General features: G+C 27.5%; 1 protein-coding gene across 1 annotated transcript; it reads left to right on the top strand.

The window, feature by feature from the left end:
• The first annotated feature begins 4,367 nt into the window (after nucleotides 1–4,367).
• Nucleotides 4,368–22,488, top strand: LOC109608463 (receptor-type tyrosine-protein phosphatase kappa). Its single transcript, XM_020024902.2, has 33 exons — nucleotides 4,368–4,496; nucleotides 4,560–4,718; nucleotides 4,874–4,921; nucleotides 5,153–5,411; nucleotides 5,469–5,538; nucleotides 7,447–7,494; nucleotides 7,638–7,685; nucleotides 8,014–8,061; nucleotides 9,508–9,552; nucleotides 9,908–9,955; nucleotides 11,389–11,433; nucleotides 12,272–12,312; nucleotides 14,633–14,709; nucleotides 14,779–14,821; nucleotides 14,872–14,969; nucleotides 15,090–15,137; nucleotides 16,106–16,340; nucleotides 16,440–16,512; nucleotides 17,885–17,926; nucleotides 18,538–18,594; nucleotides 19,787–19,852; nucleotides 19,916–19,953; nucleotides 20,009–20,049; nucleotides 20,118–20,249; nucleotides 20,306–20,362; nucleotides 20,411–20,533; nucleotides 20,588–20,929; nucleotides 20,984–21,185; nucleotides 21,263–21,408; nucleotides 21,782–21,913; nucleotides 21,972–22,114; nucleotides 22,166–22,301; nucleotides 22,358–22,488. The coding sequence occupies exons 9-33, from the start codon at nucleotides 9,515–9,517 to the stop codon at nucleotides 22,406–22,408; spliced, it is 2,454 nt and encodes an 817-aa protein (XP_019880461.2). The 5' UTR covers nucleotides 4,368–4,496; nucleotides 4,560–4,718; nucleotides 4,874–4,921; nucleotides 5,153–5,411; nucleotides 5,469–5,538; nucleotides 7,447–7,494; nucleotides 7,638–7,685; nucleotides 8,014–8,061; nucleotides 9,508–9,514; the 3' UTR covers nucleotides 22,409–22,488.
• The last annotated feature ends 231 nt before the right edge of the window (nucleotides 22,489–22,719 follow it).

Raw genomic sequence — 22,719 nt, 5'->3', positions numbered from 1 at the left:
TTCATCCAGATTCTTGTCGAGCAAGAGTTTGGAGAGGATTTGGAAATTTCGAACGTCTTAGGAACGTTCAGGATGTTTTGACATAGAGGTGGCAACTTTGGAAGAAATTAATCAAGCAGTGGGACATCTTCAAGGTGGTTTAAGGTAAAATCAAATTTGTTGTTTTCTAAAATGTAGTTAGTCCATTGTTGAAAAACTTTGGAGAAGCTCGTAGTCCGACTGAAACGCATACAGCTCATGGACGCAATTCTGTATCGGTATTTGACATCACTGCTCTAAAACAATATTTACTTACAACACCTGAGTTGGTAAGTAGTTACAGCAAGCACATAATGTAGCTGTTAGTGGGAATACTGTGAAAAATAGATTATATGAAGTCAATCTACATTTTAGAAGACCTATAAAATACACACCTCTTACTAGAGGCTATCGCGGGCAAGATTAGAATAGTGTGAAGATTTTCAAAAGTAGGTGACTGTTTTATTTACCAACGAATCCCTATTTAATTTCCTTCCAGGTTCTTGTTGAACGAGACTTTGGAGCGTCTTAGGTACGTTCAGTAGATTTTTACATAGAGGTGGCAACTTTGAAAGAAATAAATCAAGCAGTGAGACACCTTCAAGGTGGTTTAAGGTAAAATGAAATATATGAGATTCTTGGTGTTTCCCAAAATGTAAGTATTCGATTGTAGAAACGCTTTAGAGAAACTGGTACTCTGACTGAACAGCATCCAGCTCGTGTACGCAATTCTGTACCGATTTTTGATATAACTGCATAAAAACAATATTTACTTACAGCACCTGAGTTGGTAACTGAGGTGGAGTAAGCGCATAATGTAGATATTAGTGTGAATATACAGATTACATAAGTCACTCTGCATTCTAGAAAACCAATAAAATACCCACCTCTAACTAGAGACAATCGTGGGGTAAGATTGGAACAGTGTTAATATTTTCAAAACTCATGAATCTCAATTTTGTTTTCATCATGATATTGACCACTTTATTTCGTCTGTGCCTTACAAATGTAGTAGTTACAAACAATTGTGGAGGATACTTCGTTAAAATTATTATTATTTTTTTAATTTTTATATGGGTTAAATAAATATAAGATATTAAATTTTGTAGTTTTCTTTGAGTCTTTAATGCGTCATGTGGTCTTGTGTTGTTAAGAAGTGGTCAATTTGTGATTAGGTTAAGATTTATAGTACTGTTCCTCCAGTTTACAAGCTTCACTCATTATCAGGGTAACGAGAATTGTCATCAATTGCGTATTTTTTAGTCATCACTTTATTTATGTATTATATGAAATTCATTCAAAAAATCTCTTTATAATGATAAAATCATTAGGGTTCAGAACAACCTTGACGTTGTTCATTTTCATTGCCACTTTTAAACTAAGCCGTTAAAACTAAAATCTAAAGGCATTGCGATTGGACTCACTATTTAATGCAAATTAGCACGAATTATAATGCTAATAATTTAATAATTTTTGGCGTCAATTACTTTTGCCAGTATTTAATTATTTATATATGACACGTCCTAAAACAATCTCAATAAGTAACAATAAGAAATATCATGATTTTTTGTAATATTGCGTATTTAAAAGGTTTAGTTTTGTGTCGCTCCAAAAATTTTATGGAAACTTCAAATATTTCATTATTTAGGTCGTTTTAAGAATGTTAGTCAGTTATATATTATACATCGACGGATCTTGGTGTGACATATAGGCAACTCTGTTAACAGATATTTTATCTCAAGTAAATTGTAATGGTAAAGAATAATATATATAAAATGGTATTAATAATTATCTTTTTTTTTCAATTTTTTATATTCGTACATTTTATTCCATATGTGTATATTTTTTCTAAAATATTGTTTTAAATATAACTTAGGGAACAGTTCCTTCTAGAAATATTATATTTACTATATCCATTTCAATTTTAACTAGTCTAAATATTTACCAAACTTTGCTTCTGTTTACTATTTTGCTGGTCAAATAATTTTATATGTTATGTTATTGTTAAAACGACGCTTATCGGAAAGATATTCAAGTCCTCCGATAATTATTATCTTCTTTTCTAAGATGGATTGATATTTTTGTGTTCTTTTGTGCAACTCAATGCGTCTATAAAAGCTGTTCGAAATTGTACTCACTGATTTGAATGCAAGCTTTAGCTCAATTTTAGCACACCATTCTTTTTAACCTTCTGTACAGAGCGTTTCGCAACTTACCCGACCAATTTTAACCACATTCTCACATTCTAGTACGAACCTTTACATGAAACGTGTAAAAATTTCACGTCGATCGGACCACAAACAGCAGAGTTATCGAGGTTAGAGTAAGGTCACTTTGTAATTTGTTTGAAAAATGGAGAAAAGTGAGTTTCGCGTGTTGATAAAACATTGTTTTTTAATGGGTAAAAACACCGTAGAAGCCCAGCAATGACTTGAAAAACATTACCCGGACTCCTCTCCATCCAAACCAACGATTTATCGATGGTATGCTGAGTTTAAACGTGGTCGTACGGACACAAACAATGGGGAACGTTCGGGTAGGCCATTGGAAGCCCTTACACCGGAAAATGTGAGTGAAATGTTACAAATCAAAATGAAAAATCGCAAAGTGAAGGTCCATGAGATTGCAGAAATGACACAGATATCTTCTGGAAGCGTATTTACATTCCTTCATGAAAAATTGAGCATGAAAAAGGTTTTTTCCAAGTGGGTCCCGCGATTGTTTTCAGTGGAACAAAACAGCAAGCCACAAGTCCATGAAGACAAAGGCAAAATTGAACGAGTTGGGCTTTGATTTGCATCCCCTCCCCCCGTATTCGCCAGATTTAGCCCCCAGCAGCTACTGGCTCTTTGCTGATTTCAAAAAAATGGTCCAGGGAAAAAAATTTGGCTCGAATGTGGAGGTCATTGCCGAAACTGAATCCTATTTTGAAGCATAGGATAAATCCTTTTATAAACTTGGTATAGAAACGTTGGAACGATTTTATCACTCTAAAAGGAGATTATATTGATGAATAAAAATGATTTTTGAAAAAATCTAGACGGTGATCTCGAGACTCCAAAGATTCTTGAGCCCTTAACAATAAATGAAACGTTTTATATAATTGTAATCGTCGATTCCTCTCAGAACTACTCTCATTCGACCTAGACATGGACATGCGTAATCTACAATTTGTAAGACGACTTTCCCTATCTTGTTCAGATTCATTTTCACGTCGCAATCTTTGGCTTTTGGCCTTTGTCATGCTTTTAGAGAGATTTGACTTTCTTTTAGACATAACAAAATATTAGAAAAAATCAACTATCTACGTTACTAAATAATAAATAAAATAACCTATAAATAATTGATCAATTTCAATGTAAATCTGAATATTGAACACAATTGTACTGTATTTATAATTATTTATAATTATTACTTAAAGGTAAAAAAGGAAAGCAGTAAAAATGTAACAAAATATTTTGAATTAAGATAAGATAAGATAAGAAGAACGGATCGGTGGAATTATAAAAGGTACCTATCAATCAAAACGGTGACGCTTGGTGAATGGAAGTTTTCCTTTACGAAGACTCCCTTCGCATACTTCGCTCCGCTCAGGAATTGTACTCGAACGGCTCGATTGAATCTTGCAATTTCGTCCGAGATCAACCGACCTAAATCCTATTGATTATGCATGGCATATGCTAAAATGGCGCTTTTATACCATCAGCTCCTCTCTAGACTCTTCCAAAGCTTCATACTATAATTTCGCCGACCTGGGTCCATATGCCTCAAGAAGAAATGAATAACTTCATAGTACATACCATTAATGTACACAATTAACAAAAAGTCAGTAAAATATCCCTAAATTTGAACATGAAAATACCAATTTATAAATATATAATTTTTAGTATGAGCACAAATTAAAAAATAAAAATTGCAACGAGTTTTTAAGTAAAATTAAATAGATTTCGAATTTTTCATCAAACAAATTGTTGGTATTTCACACCGCCATAGTTTTCTAAATGACTAAATCGATTTACAAAACTAATCTATAATTTATACCTTCATTCCCATACATTGTTTATAATAAATGGTTTAAAGTAGTTCTTTTTATATGGGTTTGTTTTTATCTATACTGTGACCTAGTACAATTCATGTAGGATGTCCGATATTGAATGTCTGTCTGTCCATGTATATTTAAGTTGTTAAAGGGTGCTTATTAGAAAAATATCCACCGACAATTTGACCTTGTTTTTCTGATTTTTTATAGTCTCTTGTATAAATAAGGAAAAGATAACGATAACAGTCATACATTTCATACAATAACAGAGTATGTACAACAGTCGGTTAGCATGTGTGTAAAAATTTTATTTTTGATAGTACTAATTTTAAGACAATTTGTTGTTGGAGAAGAAAATAAAACGTGTTTTAGTTCAGTAACACAAAATGGACAAATTATTACTGAAGTATTAAAAAATAACACTTGTTCTGAATTTCGAGTAAGATGAACTTATATACATTCATATAAATCAATATTATATATAATATATTATATATTTTAGACATTAAAAGATATAAAATGGCAACCACATAAATCGGGTAAGGATGGTGTTACAGGAAAAAATTGTGATGCAAGTTATAATCTAACTGAAAATACATTAACAATTATCGGATCAAAAGATACAAATGAAGCTTTTTCTGTTATTAGAGTTGATAGAAAAGTAAGTTTTACAAAATCTTATTCTTTATATTAATTACGAATTAATATACCATTTTTACATACATAAATATATATATGTCACTAAATTCGCTTGCTGTGCTATGCTTATTATCAATTTTTGAATAGGTATAAAGAAAACAAATATATTTTTTGTAGAGTAATTATCGTGTAAAATTGGGGGAGAACGAATGCAATTTTAATCGCGTAAGTATATTGAAAGTTTATAAATTGTAATAATAGTGATTAATGTGTATAGCCACATTAATCACTATAATATAATAATATATACAATCGAACTTCGATAACTTGAATTATGATTTAGCAGAAAAAAAACGAGTTACCCTGTACTGAACCAATTTGCTTCCAGATATCAAAAATTCGAGTTATTCGAAGATCGAATTATTGACGTTGACTATAAATATATATTTTTTTTAGACATTATTACCAAACATAAAAATAACAAATTATACATGTACTGAGAATGGCAATTTATTTAATTTTTCATATAATAATTGTATCTCATGTGATAACTCTGATCACTTGCCGAATATTATTATAAGTTATATAAACGGTACATCTGGAAAAGTAAAGTGTAATGGTACGACGACAGCAAGTTTATTGCATGTGAAACAGATTGTTTATCAAAATAATATTTGTGATAATGAAACATTGAATTTTACAAAAAAAATTACCAGTAATTATTTTTTAAATAAACTTCTTTCAAAATTATTATATTTGAAGTATGTTCCAGTTTCCTTTACAAATATATCTAAGGACGGACAAGGACACGTACAAGGATTTGAGTTAGTCAACAATTGTAGGTAAGCAAATTAATGTTATTTGTGTTTTATTAAATTAAGACTTAAGCACATGTAGATGCACAGGTACTAACACCGATAGAAACATCCTCTATTTTAAGAAAATAAAACAAAACATTATTTTTCAATACACATAACATATACATACAGTACGAAAAGAATTTCATCCACCTGAATCGTGAAAGAGACATCATGTACAATAGAGACAGTAAGTCTCTTACTATGGGACTTCTGCTGTCTCTGTCATGAATGATGTCTCACTCTAAATTCAGACGGGTTAAACGCTTTTTCTACTGTATAATGTATGTGTGGTTATAATAAAATAAAAAAAAACTCGTATCTTCTCATACGATTTTCAATTTATAATGAAATAGTTGATAAATAAAACTACATACAACTATATTCTTTAATATCGGCTGCAGTATTTCCAATTTGTCGATTGATTGTCTGTGGGATTAGTCACTGTTTGATGTCCACAGATATTTTTTGTTGGTTTTTTTTATGATGCATATAGAGTTTTTGGCTTCTATATTTTTTGTTAATACATATTAATAAAGAAAAAATTGATTTTCATTCTGCTTGTTTCAAGTACTTTAAAAGTAAGGAAGTAAGGAACCGTAGTATATATTGGAAATATTCAATCAACAATTAAAAATGTCTTTGATTTGATTTACCCCCTATGGTACTATTTGAAGTGTTAATTAAATTTATAAAAAATATGTGTAAACATTTAATAAAATTAAACAAATATGATATGTTGATGATATGAGTATTTGCAATAATTTATTTTAATATATGAATTTTAAAAAATTACAGTGATTTAATAACTTTAATAGAACATAATTCGTATAATATCAGTTTAATACTACCTAAAAATTAAAATCGGTTGGACAAATTTCCAAAAAAAAAAAAATATTTACTGTTTATTACTAAAAAAATTGACATGCCTACTAAAGTATCAAAAGACAAAGTATTAATTTCTATTTTACTTCTGAATTGGGTAATTATAGTAGTTATCGTTGGGTAACTTTTTACGACCTCATTGTATATTAAATTAGTATGTTATTTTACAATGATTAATTATGAAATCTTTTAGTTTTTTAGTTTTAACATATTCTAAATTATTAATTTTACTTTAATAAAATGTTCTTAATAAATAAAAGCAATGATTACTACCTTTACATTGTTATATATAAAATATTTTTAGTACTGCTACAACATAAATAATAATTAACCATGGTTTATTAAAACAAGTATTCTTATGTATATAGTATATATATATATATATATATAGTATATATATATATATATATATATATATATATATATATATATATATATATATATATATATAGAGTGATTTCAAATTGATTGATTGTCTTGGATTGTTGAAATTCTTATGTGTGGTAATACTTTACTAAATATGCTTTTAGAATTTTTTCAATTATATTTTCAAAGATAGCCGAAAAAATGTAAATTTCAACTATATTAGAAATTGACCAAATATTTTGTACATTTTTGTAAACTTTAAGAAAAAAGAATACAATATACTTTTTTAAATTATGCTCCAGAAGATTCTTGAACAATTTCAGATTTATCCGTTTATATTCATTTATTATCTTTTAGTTTTCATCATAGTTTGACGTTTTTATTTTATTTTTTGAGCACAAATCTTTTATTCATTTAATTTTGTTTTTGTAATATTAGTTTACAGCCACAATATGTAAAATTTCTGTTGCACATTTTAGGGTAATTTAGCTACTTATTTATTTTTCAAAATTATGATCGTACTTAAACTAACGTCTAGTGAGTGAAGTAAATAAAAGGTAGACTGATATTAGTTAATTATTTATAAATGTGAATTCCCACATTGACTGATCTTGCTTTTTTAATTAACGTATTATTTTTCAGTTGGAATGAGTCGTCAATATCAACTTCTTTATCTTCAACTAGCAAAATGTAAGTAAATAGTTTTTTTAATTATGCGGATAAATCGTCTCATTTTGGTCTTAGCAATATATGAGAATCTGTTGTATATATTCTAAATATAATATTTTTGATCTTGTTATTTTACTTTACTTAATTAACATATAATTTTTCAGCCTAACTATATCGTCAAAATCAACTACCCTATCCTCAACAAGTAAAATGTAAGTGAATAGTTTTCTAAATTACAGTTGTTTCATCTACGTAAACTTGTAATATATTAGAATGTATATATGTAAATATCGCACGGCTCAATAGAAAAATAATTTCATTTGACAATGTAATCATGCCAGATAAATCGTCTTATTTTGGTCTTAGTAATATATGAGATTCTGTTGTATATATTCTAATTATAATATTTTACAGTTGTAACTCTACTAGAAATTAACCAAACAATATGTACATTTTTGTTTATAAATGTGAATTTCTACGTATTCACACATTGAGTGATCTTGCTATTTTACTTTACTTGATTAACGTATCATTTTTCAGCCCAACTAAGTCGTCAAAATCAACAAACCCATCCTCAACTAGCAAAATGTAAGTAATATAGAACATAAATATTCTTGTAATATTTTACAAATCGCCATATGTTGACGTTGTTTTTTATTTTATTTTTTGTGATCATTTAATTTTGTTTTTGTAACACTAGGTTACAGCCACAATATATAAATTTTCTGTTACACATTTTTGGGATAATTTGGCTACCCTGAATACAAAAAAACGTAGTGATTTATTTTTTATTTTTCAAATTATAATCGTACTTAAATTAACGTCTAGAGTGTAGTAAATGAAAGGTAAATTATAACCGAGTTACAGATGATTTCCTTCTGCTACTATCAGTCAATTTTGTTTATAAATGTGAATTTCCACATATTCACATATTGATTAATCTTGCTGTTTTACTTTACTTAATTAACGTACCATTTTCCAGCCCAACTATGTCAACTATTCTATACTCAATTAGCAAAATATAAGTAAATAGTTTTCCAACTAACAGTATTTTCATCTACGTAAACTTGTAATATATTAGAATGTATATATGTTTTAATAGATTCTAAATTATTAATTTTACATCAATAAAGTAGTCTTATTAAATAAAAGTAATAAATACTACCATTACATTGTCATATATAAAAATATTTTTAGTATAACTACAATTTAATAATAATCAACCATGGTTTTTTGAAACAGTATTCTTGTTGAACATCACTTAATAGGCCTTTCAACATTTTTTTAATCTTTTTATTGTATAACTGAAAAAAATATAAATTTTTCTACGACTCATTTATATTTTTCAGTTGTAATGTATTTTTAACCAAATAAAATATAGATATTTGAATATATTAAAAAAAACATATACATTTTTTTAGTTTATGCTCCAGAAGATTCTTGAGTACTTTTTTCCAATCTTTTTCTGGATAACAGAAAATAATTTAAATTTTTCAACGACTCATTTATATTTTACAGTTGTAACTCTATTAGAAATTAACCAAATAATATGTAGATATTTGAATGTATAAAAAAAATTCAAATACATTTTTTTTTATTTAAGCTCCAGAAGATTCTTGAGTACTTCGAAAAAGAAAAAAAAAAACTAATTTGATTTTACAAATCGTCATAGGTTGACGTTGCTTTCTACTTTATTTTTTGTGATTAGTACAAATGTATTTTTCATTTAATTTTGTTTTTGTAAGACTAGTTTAGTCACAACATGTAAATTATCTAATATACATTTTAGAGTAATTTGGCTACCCTGAATAGAAAAAAATATACTAATTTATATTTAAGTTTTAAAATTATAACCGTACTTAAACCTACTTAACTAGAGTACATTAAATGAAAGGTAAGCTATAACCGATTTACAGATAATAAAAAATGATTTCCCTGATGCTGATATCATTCAATTTTGTTTATAAGTGTGAATTTCCACATATATGCATATTGTCTGATGCTAGCTTTTTTACTTTGCGGATCATTTTTCAGCCCAACTATGTCAACATCAACTACTCTGTCCTCAACTAGCAAAATGTAAGTAAATTAGAGGTTTCTCACCTACATAAACTTGTAACATATCAGAATGTATATATGTAAATATCGAAGCACGGCTTAATAGAAAAATAATTTCATTTGACAATCTTTGATGGCCGATAGCACCGTAACAGAGCACTTCTGTAAGCATGCCGGATAAATCGTCTCATTTTGGTCTTAGCAATATATGAGAATCTGTTGTATATATTCTAATTATAATATTTTACAGTTGTAACTCTACTAGAAATTAACCAAATAATATGTACATTTTTGTTTATAAATGTGAATTTCTACGTATTCACACATTGAGTGATCTTGCTATTTTACTTTACTTGATTAACGTATCATTTTTCAGCCCAACTAAGTCGTCAAAATCAACAAACCCATCCTCAACTAGCAAAATGTAAGTAATATAGAACATAAATATTCTTGTAATATTTTACAAATCGCCATATGTTGACGTTGTTTTTTATTTTATTTTTTGTGATCATTTAATTTTGTTTTTGTAACACTAGGTTACAGCCACAATATATAAATTTTCTGTTACACATTTTTGGGATAATTTGGCTACCCTGAATACAAAAAAACGTAGTGATTTATTTTTTATTTTTCAAATTATAATCGTACTTAAATTAACGTCTAGAGTGTAGTAAATGAAAGGTAAATTATAACCGAGTTACAGATGATTTCCTTCTGCTACTATCAGTCAATTTAGTTTATAAATGTGAATTTCCACATATTCGCATATTGATTAATCTTGCTGTTTTGCTTTACTTAATTAACGTACCATTTTCCAGCCCAACTATGTCAACTATTCTATCCTCAATTAGCAAAATATAAGTAAATAGTTTTCCAAATAACAGTATTTTCATCTACGTAAACTTGTAATATATTAGAATGTATATATGTTTTAATAGATTCTAAATTATTAATTTTACATCAATAAAGTATTCTTATTAAATAAAAGTAATAAATACTACCATTACATTGTCATATATAAAAATATTTTTAGTACAACTACAATTTAATAATAATTAACCATGGTTTTTTGAAACAGTATTCTTGTTGAACATTACTTAATAGGCCTTTCAACATTTTTTTAATCTTTTTATTGTATAACTGAAAAAAATATAAATTTTTCTACGACTCATTTATATTTTTCAGTTGTAATGTATTTTTAACCAAATAAAATATAGATATTTGAATATATTAAAAAAAACATATACATTTTTTTAGTTTATGCTCCAGAAGATTCTTGAGTACTTTTTTCCAATCTTTTTCTGGATAACAGAAAATAATTTAAATTTTTCAACGACTCATTTATATTTTACAGTTGTAACTCTATTAGAAATTAACCAAATAATATGTAGATATTTGAATGTATAAAAAAAATTCAAATACATTTTTTTTTATTTAAGCTCCAGAAGATTCTTGAGTACTTCGAAAAAGAAAAAAAAAAACTAATTTGATTTTACAAATCGTCATAGGTTGACGTTGCTTTCTACTTTATTTTTTGTGATTAGTACAAATGTATTTTTCATTTAATTTTGTTTTTGTAAGACTAGTTTAGTCACAACATGTAAATTATCTAATATACATTTTAGAGTAATTTGGCTACCCCGAATAGAAAAAAATATACTAATTTATATTTAAGTTTTAAAATTATAACCGTACTTAAACCTACTTAACTAGAGTACATTAAATGAAAGGTAAGCTATAACCGATTTACAGATAATAAAAAATGATTTCCCTGATGCTGATATCATTCAATTTTGTTTATAAATGTGAATTTCCACATATATGCACATATGTGTTACTTTGCGGATCATTTTTCAGCCCAACTATGTCATCATCAACTACTCGGTCCTCAATTAGCAAAATGTAAGTAAATTAGAGGTTTTTCACCTACATAAACTTGTAATATATAAGAATGTATATATGTAAATGTCGAAGCATGGCTTAATAGAAAAATAATTTCATTTGAAAATCTTCCTCAACAGAGGACTTATGTATGTAAAACTTTTCTTATAACTGTGTACTTGTACAGTATGAGTTCGTGTAAACGTAATAAAATGAAAAAAAACTCATTTGCCTTTATTGATTTTAATTTGTTTTCAATTTATAAAGAAATAGCTGATAAAAAAACTATTTAATTATTTTCTTTAATATCGACCGATTGATTGTGAGAACTTAGCAGTTGATATTCGCAGATATTTTTAACATTTTATTTCATGGTTTAGCTGAAGTAGTAAATTCATAATTTCTTCATGTATGTAAGCTTATAACATCGAATGATACTTTTGTAAGTATTCTGATTAAATCGTCTCATTTTGGTCTCTGGAACACATGGGAGTCTGTTGTACAAACTTTCGTAGTCCCTGTGTGTACGAGTACAGAGTGAGGTTATAAAATTAAAAAAAGTTATTCTCCTGTAACCAGAATGTATACATGTAAATATTAAAACACAGGTTTGTATTGATTCATATGTTTTTTATTGTTTTCAACCTATTACATTTAGAAAAGGAGATAAAAAGTAATTTCTAAGTTGTATGTATATGTGTCTTGATTAAAGTCCTGAATCTCGATTGTATCATCTGCTACGAATACTAGAATACTTCTACCTATAATGTTTTCGTAAATCAAATTTATTTATTATTTATTGAAAATATTGGACCAACGATCAAATTTCTTATTTTATTAATGTATATCTTTGTTACAGTAAGCCAAATTCATCAAATATTCAACCGGCAACGAACACAGGTAATACTAAAATAAATTATGTTATTCGACGTTTCGAACTCCCGATATTTCTAAACTGATTTAAAAATGAACAAATATAATTTAATGAATTTAAATAAGTATGTTTATACAGTGTGCCGCATTTGAAAGCCGAATATCCACATATAATTTATAATTTTTAATCCCTGCGGGATAATTTTTACGTATGATCATATATTCAATTATACTAATAATTTTTTTTACATCAGTGGATTAGGCACCCCTCGGAATGGGTATACACCAAATTTCATAGAATTATTCATATTCATAATTCTGTGGAAATATTAAAAATCTTATTCTTTTGATAATTTTTTTTAATTAAGTAGTCTATCGAGTAAGCTATTATATATAGCACAAATTATTTCATTTTTCAACAATATTGGAATATTATACTAAAAATATTATACTTATACTAATATTCGTAATAACTAAATTTTATTTGCTTTCACCAATCCACCATTCAATTCAACACATTTATTAATCTTTTTCTTAAGTTCGTGAGTATGTTTCTCAATTGTTGTGGAGTAATTTCCTCATATGATTCATTTATTCTTCTACTAACTTTGAAGATTTGAATATTACGAATACTAGTATAAGTATAGTATATTTATAATAGTATAGTACTCCAATATTGCTGAAAAATAAGATTAGTTGTTCTATTTTTGACAGTTTATTCTCTAGTCTACTTTATTAGAAAGATCAAACAAATGACTTAATTTTTCCACAGAATTATGAATATGCATAATTTTTTTATGAAATATGGTATATACCTATTTCAGGAAGTGTTTAATCCAGTGATATGGCTATAAAAATTTGCTAGTATAAATTCTTGCCTAAAAATTATTGGTTTTAGACAAAAAAACGTCACATTTACAAGTACATATTTAAATTTAAAAAAAAAAGTTTGTAAAAATCTAAAAAAAAATACAAATTTTATGATGGTGTCTCGCTATCAAAGGGGCCACACTGTAGATGCAACTTCTTACATCACCGTTATATTGTTTAATAATTTACGACTGACAACAAATTAATACATGAATGAAATGAATGTTCATTCATGTACATTACAAATTCATCAAATATTTTCATTCTCGTTTTTATTTTAGAGATATTCAGTACTTTGCGACTTTAACATCTGTAATTAAAATGTTAATATTTATGTTTATATATATAATTATATTTATAATTTAATCCAATTATTTTAATATTATTTATAATTTGAAAGGGAACTTATAGTATTGGATTAACACCAATATGTAGTTTATATTTACATTATTTTTTAAATATATATTTAAAAATAATTTCAAGTACTGAATAATATTAAAATAATTAAATTATAAATAAAATTTATAAATTATGTATGAACTGTAACTTCGACAGATCTGCAATTACACACTGGCTATATTCGCTGGCAGCGAGTGAGTGGGAGTGAAAGTGTTTAACTACGACAACAGTCAATAAATGTTTTCATATGTATTGTTGTAGCAGACTCGCATGGTTAATTTTTGATAAATAAAATTAATTCATATTATGTATTTTGAATCGGAGATTAATATATACAACTGTCTTATAGTTATAGTTACTGTTGTTTAATTCGTATAATAAGATCTACTTGTTGTCCTACTTCTAATATATTTATTCTAAAAGAAATTTTACTCAATTGTGATATAATGTGTTGGTAATTAAGAATTATATTGACATCATACGAAAGTATTACAATTTTTTACCATATCATATTCGTCATTAAAAGTTAAATTTATAATCTAACTAAAACAAGTAAATTAAAAAATTAGAGTATATTTCACAAAAGTCAAAAGTTCTAAGCAATAAATGTCTATTTTATCAAAATAAATTATATAATTATTATAGAAACAACAAAAATAAAAGAATAGACATTTAAACATTAAAATTTATCACAAAAATATAAAATACAAATGGTATTAAAGCAAAAAGGAAAGAGAGGAACAATGCACCGCAAGCGATTCTGACTGAATTCGATGTGTAACTGTAGATCTGTTGCTAACCGTAAGTATAATATAGTAAAATATTAACAAAATTGGTTAGAGTATTTCATAATGAAATATATACACTGAATTTTGCATCCTGAAATAGATATGTAATTTCTAAGGATTTTTAAATTCTGATCTAGATGTAGAACAATGAAAAAAGTAACACGATTCAATTATACACTTACTATATTGTACTTTAATAAGCACTAAATAAATGTGACGTGTTTATTAACAATGCTTACTTACGGTTTGCAACCGGTGGTTAATTACAGAAATATTACAATTTGTTTTAGAAGAAGGATTAATTTGTTTTAAAGGTAAAATTGGGCAAAATGTTAAAGAATTACAAATCGAGTGTCCTGAATTTAAAGTAAGTACTTTTAAATCTACATATGAAAATACATTAAGAAATCTCACAAAATCTTCTTATATATTTTAGCAATTAGAGAAAATAAATTGGAAACTCTCTGATTCAACTAAAGGTAAGTGTTTACGTGCCATATTTTTGTATTTAATATAATAATCATTTTAGGACTTGAGGCAAAGTATTGTGTAGATGAAAACATATTGAAAATTAAATATACAAAACAAACTACAGACAATTTTTCTGTTATTAGGACAAATAACAACGTAAGTTTTACTATTTTCTTATTCTTTGATGTAAACTAAAAAGTTGCACATCTAAGACAATATCTGTCATTTTAAACTTTATTGATTATGAATATAAAAAGGCATAAACATTTGTTGTAGAGTAATTATAAATTAAAAATTGGGCAACTATCAGTCAATTTTACCCGTGTAAGTATAATGTGGAGGTGAATGTGAATGAACTACTTTTCATATACAATGCGCGTCATTTGAAGTAGATAATTTGAATTATAAAAAAAAATCATTTAGACTGGAAATTAGTGAGCGATAAAATTCTTAATTCATTCCTAATCTTTCGAGTTTCGAGTGTAAACTTGTCTTTGAGAATTGTTCCATATGTGTTCAAATGGATTGCATCCCAGTAATAATTGTAGTAATGATTTTGCACTACCAAATTTATAAGTCTGGAAGTGATGGAGGCGTTGCTGTCGTCGGTTTAATATAAGCAAGTTCCCATCCGTGTCTCTAAAGAAATTCCACTCCACACTGTTACAGAACCACTTCCAAAAGTGTCCATATTCAAATATGTCTCATCCGAATGATGCTAGACTCATCTATAAACAAATATATGCGGGCAAACCTATGTTCCCATAGAGCTTCGAAAATGTCTTCTGGTTCTAACACCAACTTCATTCAACCTTATTCTGATGGTACACTTACATCGATTCCAGTGTCTGCACAAAGCCTAGATGTAGAGAATATGCCTTTTTGTCTACCAGAAATAATCAGAAAACTATCGTTGTCGTCCATCACCATGTTGTATATTGGTATTACTATTTTTCTGATAACTGTTCCTAGTACGATATGCACCTTGTGGGATGTAATATATATTTGGTTTAGTTGTTGACTGTTCTAAAACTCCATTTATAACTCTAAAATGTTCAGAACGTCTTATTTGAAGCATTTTATGAGGCTAAACAAACAAATAAATTAAGAATTAATCAAATAAAATATGTTCTAATCCATAAAATGCGTTTTTTGGAAATAAAATTCTGTTAGAAATGGAATGTATATTAAATATGATATATATATTATATATAAATTCAAATTAGCTACTTCAAAAGAGGTACATCAATTATTAAATTGAGTTATATGTAAATTCTTATATATTTTTTCAGACATTAATTCCCATTATAAAAATAATAAATTATGAAAAAATAAATGGAAAACTAAACTTTTCTTATAATAATTGTATAACGTTTAATGATACTCCGAATATTTTTATATCTTATAATCAGAAACCGAATGAAACTAAACCATGCGAAACTAAAGAAATAATCATGACCGACGTTAGAGAAATTGTATTTCAGAACACAATTTGTCCAGATCAAGATTGTTTAAAAACTAAAAAAAGTAAATATTCTTCACATCTTTTGTCTTTTTAAAAGCAAATATTATTAAATTTTATAATTTTGAATTTGATAATTGAATATTTAAACGGGTTTGTTTTAGTTACGTGCAAAAATAACCACTGCGATACGTCGCATGTTATGAATAATAATAATTTGTCAATCGATATCTCCAGGTAAGCAATAAATAATTATTTAATATATTTTGTACATTTATACGTCCAATATACGTTTTTTTATCAAATGTACACTTTAAATTAATTGTATTTTATAACATTCGGAGGTTAAATTAAAAAAATATACGTCTATGATACGTAAAATATATGAAAAAAAGGTGGTTTAACCGAATTTTGTACATTTTTGTTGTATTGAGTTATTTTTCAGTTGTAGAAGATAAGTTTGATTCTTCAAATTGTAGCTTGTTTAATTGATACGGAACCTGATCTGTTATAAACTCATGTTCAAAAGCAACAACTATTAAAAAAGTATAAAAAAAAATCGTGTTTTCATTGACTTTCTGTTATTTTATTCTGTATGGCCATTGAACCCCCCTTGAAATGGATAAACTTCTTGAACTCATAGGTGATTTCGTGGAACATCTCGTCTGGAACAGACGCGAACTCGACGATCATTGTTGAGTCTACTTTCATCTGTAAAAAGTACAGATTTTCATTATTTCGTCCAGTGAACATGACACCTTGCCCATTCCAATCGTTGTTGTATATGGTCGTGGGTCCAATGGAAACGTCGCGTTGGACTTCGCGAACGAAAACTTTCTTTTGCCAAGCGTTTCCGTACCCTAATTGGAGCGATACCAGCACCTGTAAATTTTCTAGCCGACCAGTCAGTTTCCAAGGAGGAAGTTGCTAATATCGGTTTTCATTTGCGATAGTTTTCCTTGATTTACATTTTCTTTCTGAAGTAGATCCAGTTTGATAAAATCGAGAACATAAGCGAGAGATAGAAGAGTTTTTTCTTTATTTTTCTGTGTTGAATTTCATAAAAATTAATAAAATAACCACTGACTATGTATACAATCCAGTATAATTAGTATGGATTCATTTTAATTCATAAAAGTTTAATCTCCCTAATTTTTGAACTCGAGTTTATCTCAATAATCATGTTAAAAGTTAAGTTTGATCCTTTTTGCAATTAACTTATGTCAATTTGTAAAACCCACAATTGCAGATGACTTAAAGGTGTTAGATAATATTTTTATTTCATATTATTAGTAAGTGTAACCCAAAATGTGATTTAATGTACGTTTTAGTTTAAGCTACAATACAAGTTTGTATATATTTAATACCACTTTACTGCTTCAAATCGGTCAGATAATAATCACTTTTTTTAAGTTTATAGATGGGTATTTTTTAAATGAATTTCGCTGAGATATAGACATATAAATTTAATTTAATTTTGATATTTATTAGAAAGTATAATTGTTAACACGTGTATTATCACGTCACTGCTTCAACTCACCAAAACTGATAATAACTATTCATTATTGACTTTTACATAAATTCCAAATTTTACTATATAATTTTTCAGGAAACCTGTACAAACCTCTAGGTCAATTGAGATAAAGACAACGTAAGTTATATTTTTGAGTATCTAATTGTTGTTTATGATCGTGTCAAAAATTATTCAATTGATGTTTTTTAAATGAACTTTACATAATATATACATACAACGTCAGAACTCTTGGACCCCCTCGTAAAATAGAAACAAAAACTAATATCAATATAAAGTTTTTATAGAAATGGGTGCATGCAAATTTTTTAGCATGAATTTATCTCAATAATCATGTTAAAAGTTAATCCTTTTTGTAATTAACTTGTATCCATTTGAAACACCTACAGTTGCAGATGACTTAAAGGTGTTAGATATTATTTTTATTTCAACCCAAAATTTAATTTAAAGTGCGTTTTAGTTTAAGCTGCAATACATGTAAGTTTGTATATATTTAATACCACTTTACTGCTTCAAATCGGTCAGATAAGTTTATATGGGTATTTTTAAATGAATTTCACTGAGATATAGAAATCGAAATTTAAAATCGACGTAATTTTGACATTTATTAGAACGTATAATTGTTAATACGTGTATTACTACGTCACTCCTTCATCTCCACCAAAACTGATAATAACTATTTGTTATTGACTTTATATATAAATTCCAAATTATACTATATAATTTTTCAGTAAGCCTGTACAAACCTCTAGATCAATCGAGGAAGAGACAACAGCATCAAGCAAAACGTAAGTCTTATATTTTTGAGTATGTAATTGTTGTTTATGACCGTGTCAAAATTATTCAGTTGATATTTTTGAAATGATATATATATATACATCAAAACTCTTGGATCCCCTCGTAATATGGAAACAAAAACAGTTTTTTGTCATCGTACAGAAATGTTCGACAATGTTTTCCTCTACTTTTAACACAGTATTGGTTACAATTTCTCAGACAGGTATAAATAGCGACTAAAATAATTTGTTTCTACATGTCGAAAAATGCCTAGGAAATTTCTGATTTTGATAGAGCAAGGATAATAGCCTTATATCAATAGGGCTGGTCAAATCACCACATTTCAACGATACGTGCCATACCTAGATCATTTGTGATCAGAATATTGGATGTCCAAGAGTATCAAATGCAAGGGAGAATCGTTACGTAACCATTTTAGTACGACGCAACCGTAACATTACTGTCCCAGCTGTAGAAACACAATTTACAAAAACCTATGGCAGTCTGATTTCTGCACCTACAATCAATAATGACTTGCTGATGTTAATTTAAAATCCAGACGACCATCAAGAACACCTAAATTGATTTTTACCGCAGTGGAGAAATGTCTTTTGGAGAGAATCACGACGTACCGCACAACTGGCTTTTCCCTGAGAAATAGTCCCAATGGGCCAATATTTAGCCAGAAAACATCAATAATTTAACTCTGCTTAAAGATAGAGGAAACATACGGAGTATTAGAGTATCTATGTTTCTTTAATTAGATTATTTTGCAAATTTACAAATTTCAATAAACTACTTTTTGGTAGTAGTTTCTTTCTTCCAAACCAAATAAATTGATATGCTAAAATCCTTTGTAATAAAGCAGCAAATTATGTACAATTAATTATAATATGTTATTCTCTTTTATTCCCAAAAATATTAAGGGGTCCAAGAGTTTTGACGGTGCGTGTGTAGATTTAGATTTAGAGAAGATTCAAAATTTTGGGAAATAATCGAAAGGCTTTAAAGAGAAAAATGTTTTCGATGTAACATTTAGATTAAATTTACATACAATTTAATACACCCAATTTTTAGTTTCTTTAACGTTTATAGTAACACAATTCTCCTAAAATTCATAGAAAGTTATTTACAATAAAATATTTGTTCTATTTTTTTGAATGTATAAACATAAAATACAAGATATAAAATTATTTATTTTAGAAATTGGATTATATACTTAACTGCAACAATTGTGTGCACGGTAGTTTTATTGGCAACCGTTGGATGGTAAGTTGAATGTACGAACAAGTTTAATATTCTGATTTTGGTTAATTTATCAATATGTTTTAGTTATTTAATTGTAAAAAGACGAAACCAACCTAAAATTGGTACGTATATTAATTAATTAGTGTCGACAAATGAATTAATTATGTTTATTTTCAGATTACTATTATAAGCAGTTAAAACCATTACCACCTATTAATGTAAGTAATATTCAATAAATACTTCAATCAATACCATTTATTTAATAAATCACATTTCATCATTATAGGAAGATCTGGTATGCTCCACGATCGATCGTAAAAATGGATCCATAAAATTGTCACAGGTGACGAAGTACTTAAAAGATTGCATAGATAAGGATGTTTTTTCAGTTAAAAGTCGTCTTTCTAAACAATTTGAAGTGAGTAAGTGTAGTAAGACTAAAAGATAAAAGTGTAACGACTATAATTTCTTCAGCAAGCTAAACAACTGTTACCAACAAATGCAGATAATTCAAGTTTAAACTATATAGATGTAAGTGACAACCATTTGGAAATTCTTTTGTTATTTTAGCTGTTTCAGGGATATAAAACACGAAACTCATTTGTAATATTACATTTGCCAACCGAAGAAACCATAGATAAATTCGAAGAAATTATACAATCCGAAAATGTATCCGTTGTAGTTACTATAATTAATAATAATGTAGCTTTACCCAAATATTTATTTATTGTTTTTATGCATTTTTAATATTTCTAGGAATCAGTGTACCATTTCTGGGAAAGTTTGTATGCGAATTTACCTAATTGCCTAGGAATCTCTGAGCAAGGGATGACTCTAAATGATACGACATTCAGACATATATTGTTTGTTTTCGACAATGTGTTCACCGCTGATTTTATTCCATTAGTAACCAAACTATTGACAATAAATTTAAAGACGAATAAAATCTTAATCAGTTCCACTGCTGAATCCAGCATTGCTTCTGCTTTGGTGCTAACTGATACAATTTTAAGAAAAGCCTCGGAGCAAGGTACTTTTGATTTTTACGATACCTTATGCAGTTATTATGAGAATGGCCAGAAAATTTTACAAAATTTGGTGAGTGAAACTATTAGTAGTTATTTAGAAAATTACATCTAATAAATATTTTAGTTTGAATACATTTTCGCCCACATCTTGGTGAATGACTGTTTGACTAGAGGAAACTTTATAATATACGAAAATTACGAAGCTAACATAAAGACAACACTAAGGAAAATGGGATTGACGTCTCTAATAGAGTTTACAGATCAAATACATCTATTTGATACAGTTGCTTTATCAATTAGCCAACATTGGTTTAAGAAAGAAAACAGTAATGTTTATTTACTTTCATTATTACATTTACCAATAAGCATGATACAAGATGCGGTTCTGATTCTTATTTTGTAGGCACTAAATTTATTAAATATTACAACAATATGCGGAAATTTAGCATTAAAAAGGTTCCTGCCGATATTGATTCAGAGAAATTTTGGATATTGCTTTATAAATCAACTAACTACTTGATTTGTCCAAATGAATTAGACGGCCGAGAGGTATATATAGGATGCAGACTTTAACTGGAATAAATTCGCTACTGTAAAGCTGAATAATTTTTCGAAAAACTTTTGATATTGTTTTAATATTTAACTATTTTTTTTTCAAACAATATGTGAAAAATAGTCCTTCAAACAACAAACAATTTTCATGAATTTTTTCTTGTTCCCTTTCCATTTAGGGATCATATGCCATTATTATTGCATTAAAAAAAGTTTGGCTGTTCCGCCCTTCTTAAACGGTTACATTCGTTTAAACGTTGATTGTCTCGGAAATTTTTCGAAAAATTATTCAGCTGTACCATATAAAACATAAATATTTAAATCACCAAGTTACATATACAGAGATAAGTTATACTGCATTGCATTTTAGACTTGTAAATTTTGGACAAGTATTCAAGCTCATGAACATATTTTTAAAGAAATAACTGTAACTGCTGAGTTCATCTCCGAAACAAATCAATTAAAAACAATAAACCTACACTTAAGGCAAACTGCCTTACAGGTAGATTGACATGTATCTTTTAAATATTTGATAATACTGTGTTATCTACCTTTAACAGGAAACAAAAGTCGTATCTGTCTTGTTGTTGAAAAATTGGAACCATACTTCCGAGCTGCCCAATGATAAGAATCTACTCGTTTCTGCATGGAAAGAAGTCATGACTAAAACTAAATTACAAGATAGAATTGTTGTCACATATTGGTAAGTGTCGATATTCATTTGATATAGTCGAACTAGGAAAAAAAATTTTAGTGGCAATCAAGGCTCGGCAGGACTATTTATAGCATCGTGTTTCATTTTGGATAAATTAAAAGTGGAACAAATAGTTGATGTACCTCTAGCAATTAGATCTTTGAGGTTGACACATCCGAATTTAATAAGAGGATGGGTAATGAATTTAATTTATGCTTCAAGTATTACTTATTACTTATATCTCTTTTTCAGTCTTCAATCGAATACTTATATGATATCGTCTGCCGTTATAATAATTTATAAAATGTTTCTTAAATCGTATAGTTTTTAACCTAAGAATTTAGATAATATATATATATATATATATATATATATATATATATATATATATATATATATATATATAATATATTAACAAAGTATGTAATGTATGCTTATAAAGAATATAATTTTGTTTTTGGAATTATTTTATTTATTTTTTAAAATTAACATTGGGCATCAAAATAATATAAAATCAAAATCTGGTTTCCCAATAAATTCTTATATATAAGCCAAAAATTAACATTATTTAGTTTAATTTACTAGAGAAATAATGAAATTTTAAAAAAATTATT

The sequence above is a fragment of the Aethina tumida genome, chromosome 1, assembly GCF_024364675.1.
Source record: "Aethina tumida isolate Nest 87 chromosome 1, icAetTumi1.1, whole genome shotgun sequence".
NCBI classification, from domain to species: Eukaryota; Metazoa; Arthropoda; class Insecta; order Coleoptera; family Nitidulidae; genus Aethina; species Aethina tumida.
This window is presented reverse-complemented; position numbering and strand designations above follow the sequence as displayed.